Source organism: Schistocerca piceifrons, chromosome 2 (genome assembly GCF_021461385.2).
Source record: "Schistocerca piceifrons isolate TAMUIC-IGC-003096 chromosome 2, iqSchPice1.1, whole genome shotgun sequence".
Classification (NCBI taxonomy): domain Eukaryota; kingdom Metazoa; phylum Arthropoda; class Insecta; order Orthoptera; family Acrididae; genus Schistocerca; species Schistocerca piceifrons.
Genome location: NC_060139.1, coordinates 714,658,762 through 714,676,389, shown reverse-complemented (window position 1 = coordinate 714,676,389; position 17,628 = coordinate 714,658,762). Strand labels below are relative to the sequence as shown.

At 35.3% G+C, this 17,628-nt stretch overlaps 1 protein-coding gene across 2 annotated transcripts in view; it reads right to left on the bottom strand.

Annotated features, from left to right (window-relative positions):
* Nucleotides 1-2,061: 2,061 nt before the first annotated feature.
* Nucleotides 2,062-17,628, bottom strand: part of LOC124777868 (cGMP-dependent protein kinase, isozyme 2 forms cD4/T1/T3A/T3B) — a 553,690-nt gene continuing 538,123 nt past the window's right edge. For both annotated transcript variants that reach the window (XM_047253403.1, XM_047253402.1), the window contains 8 exons: nt 17,083-17,229; nt 14,204-14,351; nt 10,380-10,543; nt 8,162-8,339; nt 7,920-8,049; nt 6,933-7,059; nt 6,508-6,570; nt 2,062-3,064 (listed from right to left, as the gene is read on the bottom strand). In XM_047253403.1, the coding sequence (XP_047109359.1) occupies nt 2,899-3,064; nt 6,508-6,570; nt 6,933-7,059; nt 7,920-8,049; nt 8,162-8,339; nt 10,380-10,543; nt 14,204-14,351; nt 17,083-17,229 (1,123 nt within the window). In that variant the 3' untranslated portion in view covers nt 2,062-2,898. The remainder of the gene's footprint in view (nt 3,065-6,507; nt 6,571-6,932; nt 7,060-7,919; nt 8,050-8,161; nt 8,340-10,379; nt 10,544-14,203; nt 14,352-17,082; nt 17,230-17,628) is intronic.

The following is a 17,628-nucleotide window of genomic DNA, read 5'->3' as shown; positions in this document are numbered from 1 at the left end:
ATACTTCTGCCTTCTGTCACAAAATATTACTCAAGTGTGTGGTAACCATACAAGATAGGACTAAAACAGGATATTGGCCATATACAAAGAATGGTAGCATGAACAGTTACAATGTTCTTTGACATATAGGACAGTGTCACTGAGATTCTGAAAACCCTAAACTAGCAGACACTTGAAGATAGACAGTAACTATCCAACAAAAGCCTGCTTAAAAATAATCAAGAAACAGTGCAAAATGAGGAATCTAAGAATATACTGCAATCCCGTACATATTGCTCCCATAGGACTGCAAAGACAATAGTAGATTAATTATAATGCGTAGAGGAACTGAACCTACCAGTTTTCCTACACTCCAAGGAAAAATGAAATGGGAAGAAACATTAACAGTATTACAACAGGAAATATTATCTGCCACCACTTTATAGTTGTTTGTGGAGCATTAGGTAGATGTAGACACTTTTCTTGGCCAAATTCTTGCTGGTTATCTTCCCCCGGAGAGTGCAGATCATTACTCCCCAGCACCCAAAAAACAGTGTAAATTCAAAAAACCTCTGTCAACACAAAACCCTTGGAGACAGTTACTGGTATCATTAAGATGGTGTCAGATTTTGTACCAAAAGGCAGTGCAATCAGTATTGTCATAAGGATTGTTTTCTATTGTACTATGCTTCTTTATATACTGTCTGCCCTCATGCTAATACTACAACTGCTGTATCTGTTTGGATGGGCAATCTGCAGTCTAAACCTTGATACTACAGTCTTTCCAGTGAAAGGAGAGCCCCGATAGTTAAAGTGGCCTTAGTGTGGCTGCTTTCACATCTATCACAACCAATCACATAACGTGACAGATGAGTTTTTGTCAGTTACACAGCTTCAGTACAACCAGCTGCCTTTTTTGTTTTGCAGATGAAAGCTGAAAAGAGTACTGCCAGATGTCAGATGTCTCTCCTTCTGGCAGTGATTTTCACCTCTACATGCAGCACAAAAGGCGGGAAACATTTTGGAATTGATGCCAGGGTGAAGAACGCGGTAAGCAATTGGCCCAATGGAGGGCCCATACAACTATGACATGGAAACATCAGTATTCAGTTTATCTCTAAAAACACATTTGCTCTTCTGTGGGAATATTTTTTTGTCCTCTAGGACCTTCACACTTGTGGTGGTGTGGTAGTCCTGGTATAAGTAAATAATAACTTCAGTTGGTCAAAAAATATTAACATTTATTTTCTGTATAATTTGGACTATTTTAAATGACACAATTGACCTTTATAAAAGATCATCAATTTCTGTATGTACAAAACACACAAAAGCAGTTTACAGATACAATCATAAAGTTTTACATTTGAGCTCACAGTTCAAATCATTTTGATGTTAGAGCATTTTATGTATGTGACATTTAATTTTTAGTATATACATAAATTTCAAAGAAGCTGATGGGTTACCTAGCTCCAGCTGTAGATATAATCTCTTCATTAAAGAAAAAGAGGGAGTGAGTGGAGACCATCATAGAATTTCAAAACAAAAGATGACAAAGTAATTTCACACGACCATTTCAGATCACAAAGGTAACAAACATATATGTACATAAAATACAACATGCCTCTCGTTGGCAACTTCAATATTTTGAGCAGTTTTGGTCCCTAAACTAAAGATCACTGGCGATGACCTACTTCTGCAGATAAAGTTTGAAGATAAGTGCAGATACCAAACTGAAAACTTAAAAAAATTGTAACAAAGATAAATGGCACTGCTTTTGTTATTCCGTTTGCAGATATAACCACAAACACCTCCAGTTTCTAGCAAATTTTCTCTGGATTACATGCAAGCATTGATGTTACAGCAGTAAATACATTTCCAGTAAGACTACAGAAATTCTGTTAACAAAAGTATGAGTAATGTCTGGTAAGTACAAAATAACATTCTAAAAGCTGGAGTAAAAACGTATATGCAACAAAGGAACTTTCTTCTATCTTTTCTTTCTCTGAAATACCATAATATCCTAACGCTGACAGAGCAATAAACAAAAACATGTTACTTGATCCAAGACTGCTGCATCACAAATTATATTTAAGGAAATAGGTTTTCAAATTACATTATTTTTCATGTAATAAATGCCATGGTCTATCATCTCACTTCTTCACTGTGCGAGATAATATTCCTTTCATTCTTATTAGTTTAAATATTTATGTGTTATCCTTGTAGTATTCTGTAATTCAGACGTTTTGTATTATAAATGTATACTTGAAGAGGAAGTAATAAATTATATATTACAAAATATAACTTGTTGAAAATCATTTCAAATTCTGCTGGATGAGAGATAGTAATACAGATTACTGACGCACATATTTAAATGACATTCTTATTACAAAAAACACATGGATAACATAATAATGTATACTGCAATTATTGTACCTAATATTTCCAACTAGCATGTTGTTTATTATTGTGATGATCTAACTTATTATAGTTTATTTTCTTTGAATTTTCAAAAATTTGAGTGTTTTTAAGATTTTCATCCTACTATGCTCAATATTTGGCAAGTACATAGATGATTAATGTGCAACAATGTGTCAAAGTAATAAGCATATTACATTTAGTGTGCGTACTGGTCTCTTAAAGGTATTTTTTACAATTTAGTATCAAAAAATATTCAGTCTGTGAATGGAATAAGATGAAAGGAGGTAGCACAGCCCAAGAGAGACTTTGAAAACAATTTCACAATTGTTATTTTAATTTCTTTGAAAATATGATGAAGCAGACATGGATCTATAGCATGATTTCATACGCATTATCTGCATTCTGTCAGCTCTTGTCGCAAACACGCAATGAACCTTCCTGCAATGAGAGACAGACAGGCTTTCTGCTGTTGGCACTTTCCCCTGTAAATCTGAAACTTCCTTAGAAGTCAGCATCCCAGCCAGTAAGGTCATCAGGAGGAGGACCATCACTGTCTGGAGGGTAGGCATCAAAGTTTGAGGTGTCCGTTACATTGCGCACAACAGGCACAATGGGTGGGGTCAATGTAAGATTGCGAAGACCTTCCCAATTAAAGCCATCAAACCACCTGAAAATTGTAAATTGAAGTGTATTGGTAAAAATATCTGGATCAAATAAATCTAATTACTACAGACAACAAAATGGTGTATCTTAAGATAGGGTGTTTTATGTCTATGAAAGTACTCAAGAAACCTACTTCAAAAAAAAATATAACAGTCAGGATATGGTGTATATTTAACTGGAAATGATTAACAGAAGGCAGAATGTCAAATGATAGCTTTAGAAAAATGGTTATTTTGTTCAGTATGTATAGTTTTTCTGTTCCCTTCTTTTTTTTTTAGTGGATAGGAAATCTCCTTAGTGTTGAATCAAGTATAGCATCAGAGTCAGACTGTAATTAGCCTTTAGACAGCTTATTGTAACTGTATTTTGAGCACAGAGAAATCTCATCTTCCTTGAAGATGAATTTACTCTGCAAATATAACGGCTTATCACTTATAAGCCTTCACTAATGACTTCAGCTGGTTTCCTTGTGATGCCTTTACAGCAGTGAGAAGCTAAGTTTTACTGCACAACAAATTTTTTACAGCCTTAGTTCACCATTCTGCAATTCATTTCTGTTGATATGATGAGTATAGTGGATGATACTGTAATTCATGCATCAAATGTCTTAGTTTTCCCACCACCAGAGCTGCTTTGTGGGCAAGCAGATTGCCCTGATGAAATGTTATCCTAGTCTTTTGTAATCCAGGTCTCATTTCACTTTTTTTCCATTTAGTTTGTTCAAAAAACTTCTATATCATTGATCAGTTACTACTTTGCTATTCAGAAGGTAACTGGCTAGAATAATTCCTTTACAGTCCAGAAAAAATTCTCCATAATCTTTCCCCCTTTTTGGTGTAGGACCATCTGATATGACCCACTGCTTTGACTATAATTCTGCATCAAATCTGTACTTAAAGCAACTGGGTTCTGTTTAAATCATTCCAAACACTGTTGAGTACCTTGTTTCTGGATGTATTTTTGGTCAGCTTTACATAAATCTTCTGACAGTTAGTTCTTCAAGTAAAATGTGCCCTTTTGTACCTAAGCATCACCTATTCTGCAGCGCCTAAATCACCAATGGTTCAATAACATGCTGTGTACTGTCTCACTGTTTTCATACACACTGATGTCCAAAATGAAAGCAACAAACAGAAATTTTGCAAGGGTGTGTTTATTTTGCCACAAAACAGTATAAACAGGTGATAGTATAGTAGAAATGATGTACAGGGTACAGAACGTAAAAAACTATAACATGCATAACAGTAGACAAAAATGTTTTTCGTTTTTTCCAACTTAACAGATTTGCCCACACATTCCAACAACTGGTTAATGTGCTCAGTATGGGGTGTGACCACCTCTGACAGCAATACACGCCTGCCAACATTGGGGTATGCTGTGAATGATGTTGTCAGCCCCACATTAAGGCAATAATGCCCATTCTTCCTGCAGAGCTGCTCGCAAGTCTGATTTGTGGATGCTGACATGATGCAGCCCATCTTCCTTATGCATCCCAGATATGCTCTGTTGGATTCAAATTGGGAGAGCAAGCAGGCCAAGCCATGCATGTAATATCTTCCATTTCCAAGAAGGCATCAGCAACCCGTGCTCTATGAGATCGAGCATTATCATCCATCATTATCAAGTGTGGGCCCACAGCATCTCACAACAACCACAAATGAGGTCTGAAGATCTCATCATGATACCTGACACAAGGGGAACTTTGCCGATTCATCTGTATAGCTTCAAGAAGAGCTGTTTGAGTGGTCAACGTAATCCTTGCCCACACCATTAGGGATCCTTCCACAATGTTTTGGTCCTCAAATCATGTTCCAGGTTCCCTCCAGATGTGAATCCATTGAGAATCACTCTCCAGGCTAAATCAGGATTCGTCTGTGAAAAAAACATTGGTCCACTGTTTGACCATACAGGAGGCATGTTGATGACTTCACTCTAGATGATCCCTTCTGTGAAGACCTTTCAGAGGTGCACATACAGCAGGTCTCCAACACTAAAGGCCACTCAGTTGAAGCTTTCTGTACACTCTTTGCCTTGATACAACATGTCCTATAGGTGCTGCAAAATCAGATGCCAGTTGCCGTGCAGTACTAAGGCGGTACGGTCATGACCTTACAGCCAAATAATGGTCCTTTCTCTCTGATGTTGCACATGGTTGGTTCTGCCCTGCTTTTCGAGATACAGTTTCAGTCTCTATAAACTGTTGCCACATCCAAGAAACAGCAGAACAATTCACATTAAGACATCAGGCCACATCACCCTGTGACTGCCCTGCTTCCATTTTTCCTATGGCCCTCCACCACAGAGAGTCTGGTAGGCATACTGCACTGTCTGTGACTGTGTGCACAGAGATTGTGGCTGTGAGACTACCCGGCAAACACTACCCCATTTGGGAGGTGCCCTGACGTCATAGCTGGCATGGTTGTCCATTTATCAGAATGCCATCTTCCATGCAGAACACAATTACAGACATCTGTTAACAGTTTGTATAATTATACTGTCAATCAGACTCAGGACTGGGAAACAGCGGTTTGCTGCTTTAATTTTGGACACCAGTAATACTGAATTCTGAATGTCCATTATGTGAGTCACATGCAAGGGAAGAATACTTAGTTTAAATTCAACCACCCCTTATTAATTCTCAACTTCATAAAAATCTTCATTGATTTAGAGTACCCTTTCATCAGTGTAAACCACACAAAACAAAAAGTTTTATGAGAGTATGGTATTGCTGTCTCTCTATATGAACAAAATGCACACTGTATTATTTTAAAAAGAGGTGTGAAATCTGTAACAGGATGATATATAATTACTATTTGAGAACAACTTGTTATACACTTTGTCACTTTGCCTCTAGGTTTCCTCTTATTCTCTGTGATACACTCAGTAATATGAGAAATTATCTTCCACTGTGCAGAAGAATTACTGAGCAGTACTAGGTACATATATATGAAATCGAAATGTGATTTGTATCTTTATGTGGTTACATATCACCACCCAAATAAAAACACTTTACTATGTGCAATACACATTTTGTTGCTTATTATTTGTAAAGTATCCTTACTGGCAATATTTTGTAAATTTTTTCATATCATCTATGCTTCATTTCAACTGTTTAGAGTTATTTGCTTTTCTCCAATTTACTGTCCTTTGAGTACATGCATGCACTTCCCCGTCACTAGCAGGTACATAAGAGTGTGTTTTTTGCTCGTAAGTTCTAAGTACACTCAATCAAACTGATATGAGAAGTGTAGTTACAGCATCCTTATACTGCCCAGTAAAAGGTGTCTAATACAGAACAGAAAAGGTTTATGCAATATTTCCACATATACTGAGCTAGTTAATAACATAGGGAGCACCGTGTACTGCCATAAAAATAACAGGAAATTATATTCTATTACAGTAAAATTAAATAATAAAAGTTGGAGATTATTAAGAAAATTTTCTTACTTGTGCTTCTGTATCTCACTAATTCCACCCTTTTGGTAACCAAGTCTCTCAGCAGGATTGTCCCTGAAATAGACAAAGAAAAATTAATATTATAGATGATGGAAAGTAAACTTTGCCACTTAATATAATTTCCAGTGTGTCACTCCAAAGACTATAGCTACTATTAACAGCCTTCTTTGAAGCACTGTTTGTCTTTACTGTATGAGAACACTTGTTTGACATTCTATCAACATTCTGATATGCAGAATTGCATAAATTGGTATTCTCAATCAAACTTTCATGCACAAATCTATGGTCTACATTCACATTACAAGATCTATGAACGTTACTGAGCAGAAGTACAGGTATGCATTTTAAAAAACTGCACTAATTTTTATTGTTTAGATAGAATGAAGAAAAATAATTATGTAATTTAACTCACTCACCGACATAGTTTCTTAATAAGTGCCATGGCATTGCGAGTAATAGTCCTTGGAAAGTCTATGGCATCAATACCCTTGAGAATTATGTTGTATGTCTTCATTGGATCAGCCCCAGTAAATGGTGGTGTCCCTGATCAACAGAAGAATATAACACTGTGAGCATATGAAAATATGGCAATTAAACCATTTATTTCTAGTGTTCAGCCAATAAGTGTCAGCAAATTGGCAGATACTCGCAAAATATAAAAGACTGTTGCACTTTCAGAATCCGTGGTTTCTTAGCCACAAAAAAGACAACAAAGATTACAGCAGCAACTGTTCTTTTCTGTATTATTCTTCAGTTGCTAAATGTGTGCTGCTACTGTGGTATTAAAAGATAACTTTTTCTGCATACACGCTTCCTCTAGTTTCCCACCGAGAGAGGTAGTGCAGCGGCTAGGATACTGCACTTGCATTTGGGAGGACAACAGTTCAAACCCACATCTGGCCATCCTGATTTAGGTTTTCCATGATTCCCCTTAATCGCTTCATGCAAATGCCAGGATGGTTCCTTTGAAAGGGCATGGCTGACTTCTTTCCCCATCCTTCCCTAATTTTATGGGACCGATGACCTCACTGTTTGGTCCCCCCCCCCCAAAAATCAACGAACCAACTTTATTTTCCAGCTCCTCTCTCCCTTCTGGAACTTTGTAAAATGGTTGAAAGATCAGCAGACACTAATATTACAACAGGTTTCCTTGCAATCTACAATGAACACGAAGAAAGAAAAAATAAACTGCAAATCTGTATGTATTTCTCAGTTTAATGCATTTCGACTTTTACTGATACTGAAACACTTAACCTTTTGAAAAAATATAAATGAAAAATAAGACACTTCACAATCTTGGGAGCCAGTTTTAAACATCTGCAAATCTATTGATGTATGGTCAAAAGGTTTACACGGAATTTATTTCACAGCAAGATAAATCCACTCATAATCAGAAACATTACCTGTCAGCAGTTCAAACATAAGCACTCCAAGAGACCAGTAGTCAGCACTTATATCATGCCCACGATTCAGAATTACTTCGGGTGCAACATATTCTGGTGTGCCACAGAAGGTCCAAGTTTTTCGTCCATGCTAAAATAAATAACAAGTCATAGTAAGACAGAAAATGAAAAAAATAATATGTTAAATTTTATTGAACACCATACAACAACAATTTAAGAAACAGTAGTCAAAGGAGACTTACCTGCAGCTTTTTTGCAAAACCAAAATCCACTAGTTTGACATACCCTGCATTATCAAGAAGCAAATTCTCTGGCTTGAGATCACGATATATAATATTACGGCTATGAAGATAGTCAAAAGCCTCAACCACACAGGCAGTATAAAATCTGGTTGTGCCATCATCAAAATGCCCTTTGTCCCTGTAACCACAAGTAAACATTTTCTAAGTAAGACATGAAATGAAATTCAACTAGCAAGCGGACTCTGTGTGCAATAATTCAATTACTTTTTGATGTGAATAATCAAATTAACCAATTTATTACAAACATAGAGAAACTACACCATAATATGCCAAAAAAGATGAAAATTACAGAAACCTTTGTGCATTAAAGCTATACAGCTGGCAGCTGGAGAGCATTTTATGCTTATTGTTGGAATGCCACTGTTAACTTCAAAGCAGACAGATTAGCCCTAACATTACTGTAGTAATATTAACATAAAATCTTAAATCCACATTAAAAATCAGGGATTATATTTTACCTTTCTTTAAAGAATATTTTGGATCATATTTTACACACATAACCAACGCTCAGCACAATCATTCTCCACTCTAAATGAGTGTTGTACTCCAAACAATTAATCATTTGTTTTTTACTTCCTGAATGTCATAGCACTGCACAAATATTCAGGATGACTATTATCTTTATCCATATGTTATCTACTTTACTGTGAAAATAACAGTAGCTGCAGGTTCCAAGGGACTAGATTTACCATTCATGAGTTGTAGCTGTCATGGGATGATGTGCCTGTGACCTTTTAATATGCCAGTACACAGTGGCCTTCATAGTACCTCGAAGATACAATGTGACACAGTTCAGTCTTGAATCTTACTTATTTATCTTCCTCCTAACAGGCATTTCAACACTGAGTAACCAAACATGACAATAACAGGATTATGCAACAACTGGCTGGCAAGAGCAGTCTACATCTAGGTATGTGTAGTGACTTTATTTGTCAAATCTCCTTCACAGCATAATGATTCCATAACTCCTTCACCAGAACACTGCACTACACTGTTATTTCTCACCAGTTTAACTGCTACTTGTTCATAATGTTGGTTTTTCCATAGGTCCAATAAGTTCAGTTTTGGTGTATCACAATTCACTTCACTAATAAAGTTGTGTCATTGGACCAAATGGTGTAATTAGCATCATAATCTTTGATGCATTTGTCCAAGAAAATACTGAATATTTGGAAAGGCTACCTCATCTTCACTCAACATCAAGAAACCTATGCATTAGGGGACTCCACTTTCGTTGCCTGAAGGTTTTGTGACTGAATTATTGCCACTCGATACTTACAAGTCTTGCGACACAAAGTTCCAGTTGTTAAACAGCATGTGAAATCCTGTAAATGCCTTCACACCCAGCCCTCTCTCTCTCTCTCTCTCTCTCTCTCTCTCTCTAAGTGGTATAAAAAAGTGAATATTTAGTTTACAAAGGAAAAAATTAGTGTCCCATTTATAAAAAATTTTGCTTGTTTCATAATGTAGTCAAGTCACGCAAGCAACACAACAACTGCAAAAAATGAATGAGTTATAACGGCTTTTTATAGAAAGAAAAGTTTCAAAAACTAACATTTGCACAAGAAAGCTTAACTCCAATTTAAAACTGTGTTTTACATATAAATGGTCAGGGTTGCCATAGACATGTGTGTTTTTTTTGGGGGGGGGGGGGGGGAGGGGGGGGGGGGGGGAAGAGTATGTGTCTGTTGCTCCTGGTAGCAGAATTTTCTGGTATTTAAAATGTTTCTATGTCTTATCTATCATTAATGTGCAGCAGTATTTTTACCTCTATATGTATATTCTCTAAACCACTGTGAAATGCATGGCAGAGGGTACATCCCAATATACCAGTTATAAGGGTTTTTTCCCGTTCCATTTGCACACAGAACACAGGGAGAATGAGGGTTTAAATGCCTCTGTGCAGCCTGTAATTAATCTAATATTGCCCCCAGTTTGGCAGCTGGTGCACAGACACACCTCTTTTGGAACAAGTACTATTGGTATGCTGTTTTACTTTAATTATCTGTACATGTAAGCCTACCAGTTACTGATAATTGTAAGACACTTTTTATGAGTAACATTCTAGATGACAGACAGTTATATCTGTTATACTAACAACAGAATTGTAGAATGCTTAAAAATCTCACTTAGGCATACATGTAGGAAATGTACAAACCTCAAAATTGTCCATAATTCTCCTCCTAGGCAAGATTCCATAAGCATGTATAAATACTTCCTATCTTTAAATGTCTTATACAATTTGACAATAAAGTTGCAGTTGGCCTCTCCCATAATCTCCTTCTCTGACATTATATGCTGCTGTTGCCTGGTTTCCACAATCTAACAAATAAATAAATACACAAAAATTTAAATAGACAAAAATATTAAATCATGTGCTACCTAAAATTACACTGTACAAACCAGGTAAAACCTTCTAAGGTAGTGATTCTGATATAGAGACAGAAAGAAGAAACATGCTATTACATAGAAACCATGAAATAAACAGAGCAAAGAAGTTATCAGCCCATAGAATGACACAAAATTTATGATTAAGACAAATGTGAAACAAACTGGCATAACTTCAGGCACAGAAATGTTTGTAAGCATAAATATTCAAATTAAAAAATAGAGGAAGTGAGACACACACATTGTGAACAGATAAAAAAATGCACTAGACAAAATAGAAATAAAAAGAAAGCTAGCAAACAGAGCAGAAAAATAAATAATAATAAGGAATAATGTTTAAAGCAACAAAACAATAATGCTAAAACTTTTACTACTATCTACACTACTGCTGCTGCTGCTGCTATTATTACTACTGCTACTATTACTACTACTACCACTAGTAGCAGTAGTAGTAGTAGTAGTAGTAGTAGTACAAGCAATAATAATAATACAAAGCTCATTCAATAATTAAAGAGACAAATCGGTCTGGAGAGAAGAGAGCTTATTTTTACAAAAACAGTACTTCTTCTACTTTTCAATATAATCTTCTTGAACATTTATACACTTGTTCCAATGGGCTACAAGCTGTTTTCTTCCAGCTGAAAAGAACTCTTCATCTTGATCTTTGAACCAATTTCCCACAAACTTTTTCATGCCCTTGTTGTCCTGGAACCTCTTCCCACGTAATGCCTCCTGCAGTGTGCCAAACACATGGAAAGCACTAGGTTCTAAATCAGGACTGTAGGAGGTATGAGGCAGTACTTCCCAGCCCACTTTGTCAATGGTTTCGCGAGTTAGTTGAGCAATATGAGGACATGCATTGTCTTGCTGGAGAATCACACCCCTCCTCTGAGATCCATGACATCTCTCTCTCATGGCTGGCTTCACCTTGTTTAAAAGCAAATCTGAGTAGTATTGGCTGTTCATTGTATGTTGCTCTTTGATAATCACAAAAAACTGGACCTTCAGCATCCCAAAATACCATCAACATGATTTTTCCTGCTGATGCTTGGGTTTTGAATTGTTTCTTAACAGGTGAGTTGGTGTGCTTCCGCTCCATGCTTTGTCTTTTTGATTCTGGCTCATAACAGTGAACCCAAGGTTCATAACAAATGAAAATTTTGTTGAGGAAGTGCTCACCTTCTCTTCCATATCATTCCTTTAGCTCTGTGCACACTCTTGATCTTGTTTCCTTATGTAGCCGCGTCAACTTCTTTTGGACCCATCTTGCATATGTTTTGCAGTTCTTCAGCTTGTTACAGACAATGTTATGAGCAGTACCAGTACTAACTTGAACATTATCAACCACTATTTCCACAGTCACATGGCAGTCGGCACGAATAATGTCATCAATTTGATTTTCAAGTGAGGGAGTTTAAACTGCAACTGGTCAGCCAGAATGGTGTTCGTGAGTCACTGAGTCGCGACCATTTTTGAACTGCTCTACCCACTTGTAAAAATTTGCATGATTTGTTCAACTTTGACCATAAACTTTAGACATTCTACAGTATCTTTTCACTGGTTTCTCGCCTTCAGCAAGTAAAAAATAAATAAGGGAATGGTTTTCAATTAATGTGAACATTTCAAGCGGACTTGCCATCTTGAAATGTATTTTTGAGGTTATAAACAAAACAATGTTGATACATCAGCTGATCAGAGCTCATCCCAGTGATGCCAACTTAAAGCCATAAAGTACCTAACTTGCCCTACTAACAGTTTTTTCCCTAGACCAATTTGTCTGTTACGGAATGACCCTCATAATAATAATAACAGTAATAATAATAATAATAATAATGAATAGTATAACAATGATGATGACAACGATAGTAAAATGCCATTAAGGAGTAAATTTCTGAGGAACAGGTCCAGTTCATCTAGTTCAGGACACATGTCAAAGAGAAATTGATACTCATTTGTGCAAACAAACATATGAAACAATGTATACAACAGTTTCTTTTGTTGTTAGGAACAGATTTTGTTCTTCATTATCCTTAATTTATAAGTAAATATTTATCTTCACAACACTAATTTTATTAGAAAAATACATAAACTAAGAGTTATGCAATAATCTTTGTACCCAAAATATTTAGGACAAAACAGTAACTTGGAAAGCATGAAGAGTAGAGTTTAATGACTTGTCAAATGCAAAGCTAAAGATAAAGAAAAAAGTCAGGCTGGGCAGGGAGTGAAACTAAACTGACTGTGTTCTTTTCGAAAATCCACTCTGCCAATTTGCTTTGATTTATTCAGGAAAAATCACGGGAAACATCTGGATGGCCAGAGGAGATTTGAGCCTCACTCATCCAAAATGCAAGGCCAGTATCTTAACCACATATTAAAATATGTACAAACAAAGCTGTGTGTAATAAATTGTTATTGTGGCTTGCTAGTAGAGCCTGACACTGTCGGGTAGGAGACAGGAGTCCTAATGCAATTTATTTAATAAAAAAATTTTATTGCAAAAAGCTTTTAATGTGTGAAATGCAATTTTCAACATAATTTTCCTTCTTTATTACCATCATCTTGCGAGACTACGGTTTACAACCCCGTTTGCTCATGATGAAGTTTTTAACTAAATACTCAAATAGTCGTAGTCTTGTAGGCTCCGTTGCATGACTACAGCTCATGATAATGGTTTTCTCATACATGTCCGCCACTTTTTTTATGATTTGAACAGTCTGAAGATGGTAGATGTAGAAAACAACAGAAACTAGTCATCATACTGAAAATTGCAGTCTAGGCATTAAAAATTTTTACATTAAATATTTTTTATTTAATAAGTTGTGTTGCATTATACATACTTCTGAAAGGTTGAATATTCATTCCTTAAGTAGTTGATAATCATCACATTGTTATAAAGATGCCTACACATACCAGTGACTGTATGCTGGCCCCTATTTCAATTGTATGCGAGGTACGATTCTTCCTACATGTCGGTCAGGGGGCCTGAAGATGGCATAATGTAATGCCAAAAATGGTGGCAATATAAAATAAAATTGGAAAAATAGACAGCTGAAGGCATTTTTCATTTGACATTTTACAATGATAATTCTGTGTGCCATCACAGATATTTGGACTTTCATATAATATCAGGCATTAGAAGATATCAATCAGATCTAGAAACATTTCTCAAATATCAACAACACTTATTTCTGCATAGCTGTTCCACTGGCTTATGAAACTATAGTTGCACCATTTTGTTGTTTTTTGCCAGGTTAGAGAAGGTCCTATTACATGACAGGTTGTAGTGCAAGAGTTATGGGACTACACATAACATGTCTATAGTATAAACAAGCACCATTTTATAACCTGGTCATCATCATGACCTTAAAATCACATATAAGAACACTGTTGCATCTGAAGTACTGCAGGCTATCAAATATGAATGATCTGGCAGTTAATAGTCATAAAGCAGCTTAACTACTTAACATAATTATTTCTATAAATATAGTCCAATTAACAAATGAAAATACTGTATAGTTACAAATGAGCTACGTTCACTGTTGAACAACAGATGGACATATCTGAATATAAAATAATGATGAACAGACTCACCTGACTTTTCTTCATTTGTTTCAAAGCAAATGAACGTAAAGGATCTCCTGCAATCTGAACTAATTCAACACGGCCAAAACCTCCAACTCCCAATGTAGCCAAAACACGTAGATCTGACAGCTTAACGTCCCTGAACTCTTCATCAATCCTGTACAGAGGAAAGTTGTATGAGACAGGGAAAGAGGAAGAAATAACAAACAAACAAAACCTATAACTTACTAAGTAGCCGCAGCATGCATCTGTTTCTCTGACAGTGTTTATCAAATGACACAGCTATAGCATTATGATCATCACTAGTTGCAGTGGGAGTAGGTAACTGAATATAAAAAGTGAAGACATTTTAAGTTGATGTACAATTCAAAGGTATAGTGACATACGTTCATTATATAGTGCAGTTTGAAATGCAAACTCCAGGGACTGAACAGAATTCTAGAAGAGACTAATTTGTATGGGACAAAAGTGTACCTGTTTTCCTAATTGCTGTGATGAAAAGATATTCAGGATATGTGTTATAGATAGTGTTATAGGGTATGGTAGGGAAAACATGTTACCATGGTGTCCCAGTATGCTTAGGATGACACAGCAAGATGTCACCAGACATATGTGAAAAATTATTGCTGTCAGGAGTGTTTTACATCTTTACATATATGGAGCAGCTCCTAAATTCATCTGACTTAAAGATCCTATATTGCTCATTAAGATCAGAAATTTGGAATGCAACAAATCCAACTTTTTGTCACTGTCTTTTGGCATCTATGCTGCTTAGATCATGTATTACTTTAAAAGCAGAATGTTGTGCAACACACTACTAATTGGGTGGTTATGATTCAATCAATATATAGTGTATTACATGCATTTAGGAAATCAAACAAGTGTGGTGAATTATAAAAATATTGTAACTGTGGATTAAAGGGAAATTAAATGGTAAAAAATCACATCTATTATATAATTATGGTAACTTTCCTACCTTGACACTGATCCTATAGAATGGCATGAAACAGATTAAGTGTGTCAGTTAGTCTGTACACAGTTTCCCACTACACACAATTACAAATTTGTCTAGTGAAAAACACATACAATTTGGCAGTTACAATTGTATAATACAATATTTTTATGGCCATGTGATGACTATGTGTGGTAAAATTTAGAACATCATTATATGCATTTAAATTGTTAGGAGCTTCCTAACTGAACCACATATTGTAATAATAAAAGGCCATTGTAAAGCATGTAATGTAAGTGTTTTAAAACCTGCAACTACTTAAAAAAATATATAAAAAGAATAAAAAAAATAAAATGAAACTATTTCCTACATCTCTTTTTGTAAGATATATTGACATCGCTGTTGATACTTTCCACAAGAATGTTACGAATGCCCTCCACTCAAATTTTAAAAATCTCATCCATAAATATATTTTTATTTTACCTTATTCATTGGCAGGACTTTAAAATTCCCTCTAAAATAAAAGAATGATGTTCTGCTTGTAACATTATTTAATATGGAGCCTCAGTACATTAATCAGCTTTTGTCTCAGGTTTCAGATTCTCTTAAATCAAGTTCTGAAATAAAACCCTTTCAGTCTACTATTTTCTCAATGTATTTATTACCACACACTTATCATTCCTGGCTTCACACATGGAAAACCTGCCCCCATGTACCCTCTGTTCATTATCTTTCCCATTTCTTTCATTATTATTTACTATGTTCTCTTTTTCTTTTCAACGTTATTCAGTTGTGTGTGTGTGTGTGTGTGTGTGTGTGTGTGTGTGTGTGTGTGTGTGTGTTTCTTATACTTTTTTCTTCTGTATTTAACTACTGCTCTGTTTAAATTTTTCTGCAGCTGCTTTTTGTAACCTATGTCATTTTATAATATTTCTCTTATCAATGTCTCCTTCCACTTCCCTAATTTCTCAAGTACTTTCATTTTCATGGTACTTCTCTAATTTCTTGCATTTTACCTTGTATCTGTTACACTTCTATTTTAATTTCTACTGAATGGCATCTTACTGTATCTCTTTGACTGCTATCCATACTACAGTTCTTGTGAAACATTGTTTTTGAAAAAAAATCTCAACTTTTTTTAAAACAACTCTACACTTAAGAACCTCTGGTTCTGTGAACTTCAACAGCCAATTCTGTTTCCAGCCTACGGAATTGCTACTGTTGTTATTATTATTATTATTATTATTACAGAAAGAAATTTTATTTACATTTACCTGACTTATTATTTGAACAAGATAATCTATGCCCTGTTTAGATTAACATGTAAAAACAGATAAAATTATTGTTTAGTTGAAAAATATGAATGCATATGATCAAAATTTGAAGCAGGATAGAAATGTGCATTTAATAACTTCCAAAACAGTAATAATGACACTGGAGCTGACTAGCACTCAATTAGCTCAGCCCCAGACATGAAAATTTCAGTTTTGGCAAATTGTAGGTATGTGCACCACTTCGGTTTCAAATATGATTGTGATTCATTTTTATATTTTTACTTTTTTCTTGAATTGATGTGCTTTAATTTGAAATTAATGCTTCGGTATTATTATATTATACTTCATACAGCTGAGAGTATGAGAAAATGCTGTTTTCATAACAGTAAAAAACAAACAAAGAGTGTAAAATGTTCCCTTAATGTTTACATGGAGAAAAGTCTACATTTCAGCTGACATACATTATTTGTCAATCCTTTGTTACCACTCTTTCCTAATTTCCTACCATCTATCGTATATGATCTGTGCCCCCTTCCAAAGTGATTGATGGAATCTGTTGTGCGAATGAATAAATGAATGAATGAAAACAATATCTTATTTTCAATAAAGGTATTTAGACATTTATCCATAGATTACTTTTTAGGAAGTTGCAGTGAATTTACCTCCTGCGTTCAACACCTTCATCCTTGTAGCGCGTTCGAATCTCATCCAGACTTGATATTAGTTGATTGAATGTCTCACGATCAATCACCAAACATGTGACACCTTCAGGGTCAGAGGCAATAATATTTGCTGTACGCAGATCATCACTGTTGAGAGAAAATCAAAATGTAATTGACACAGTAACAACACACAAAGCATTTAAGAGTAAACTGGAAAAATAATTACATAGTTATTTAAAAAAATTTGCCTGAGATCTTCAACCATTTAACATCATAGTGGTTTGTACATTATAGATGCAGGTTTAGATAAATGTACAGATTTAGCTCATACTGAAGGGACAAATTATGAGTAGAACATTACACATATGTAATCATTGCCTAAAACTGAACCAGTTTTTCTTCAGAGATGAAATTGTTCATTATTCACAATAAGGACAGAAAATTTAATTTTTCCTGTGCTAAAACTATAAACAACCAAATACTCATTTCAACACAAACATTCAAAAGAAGCAAGGAAAAAGTATTTGCTAATCACTGTATAACTAG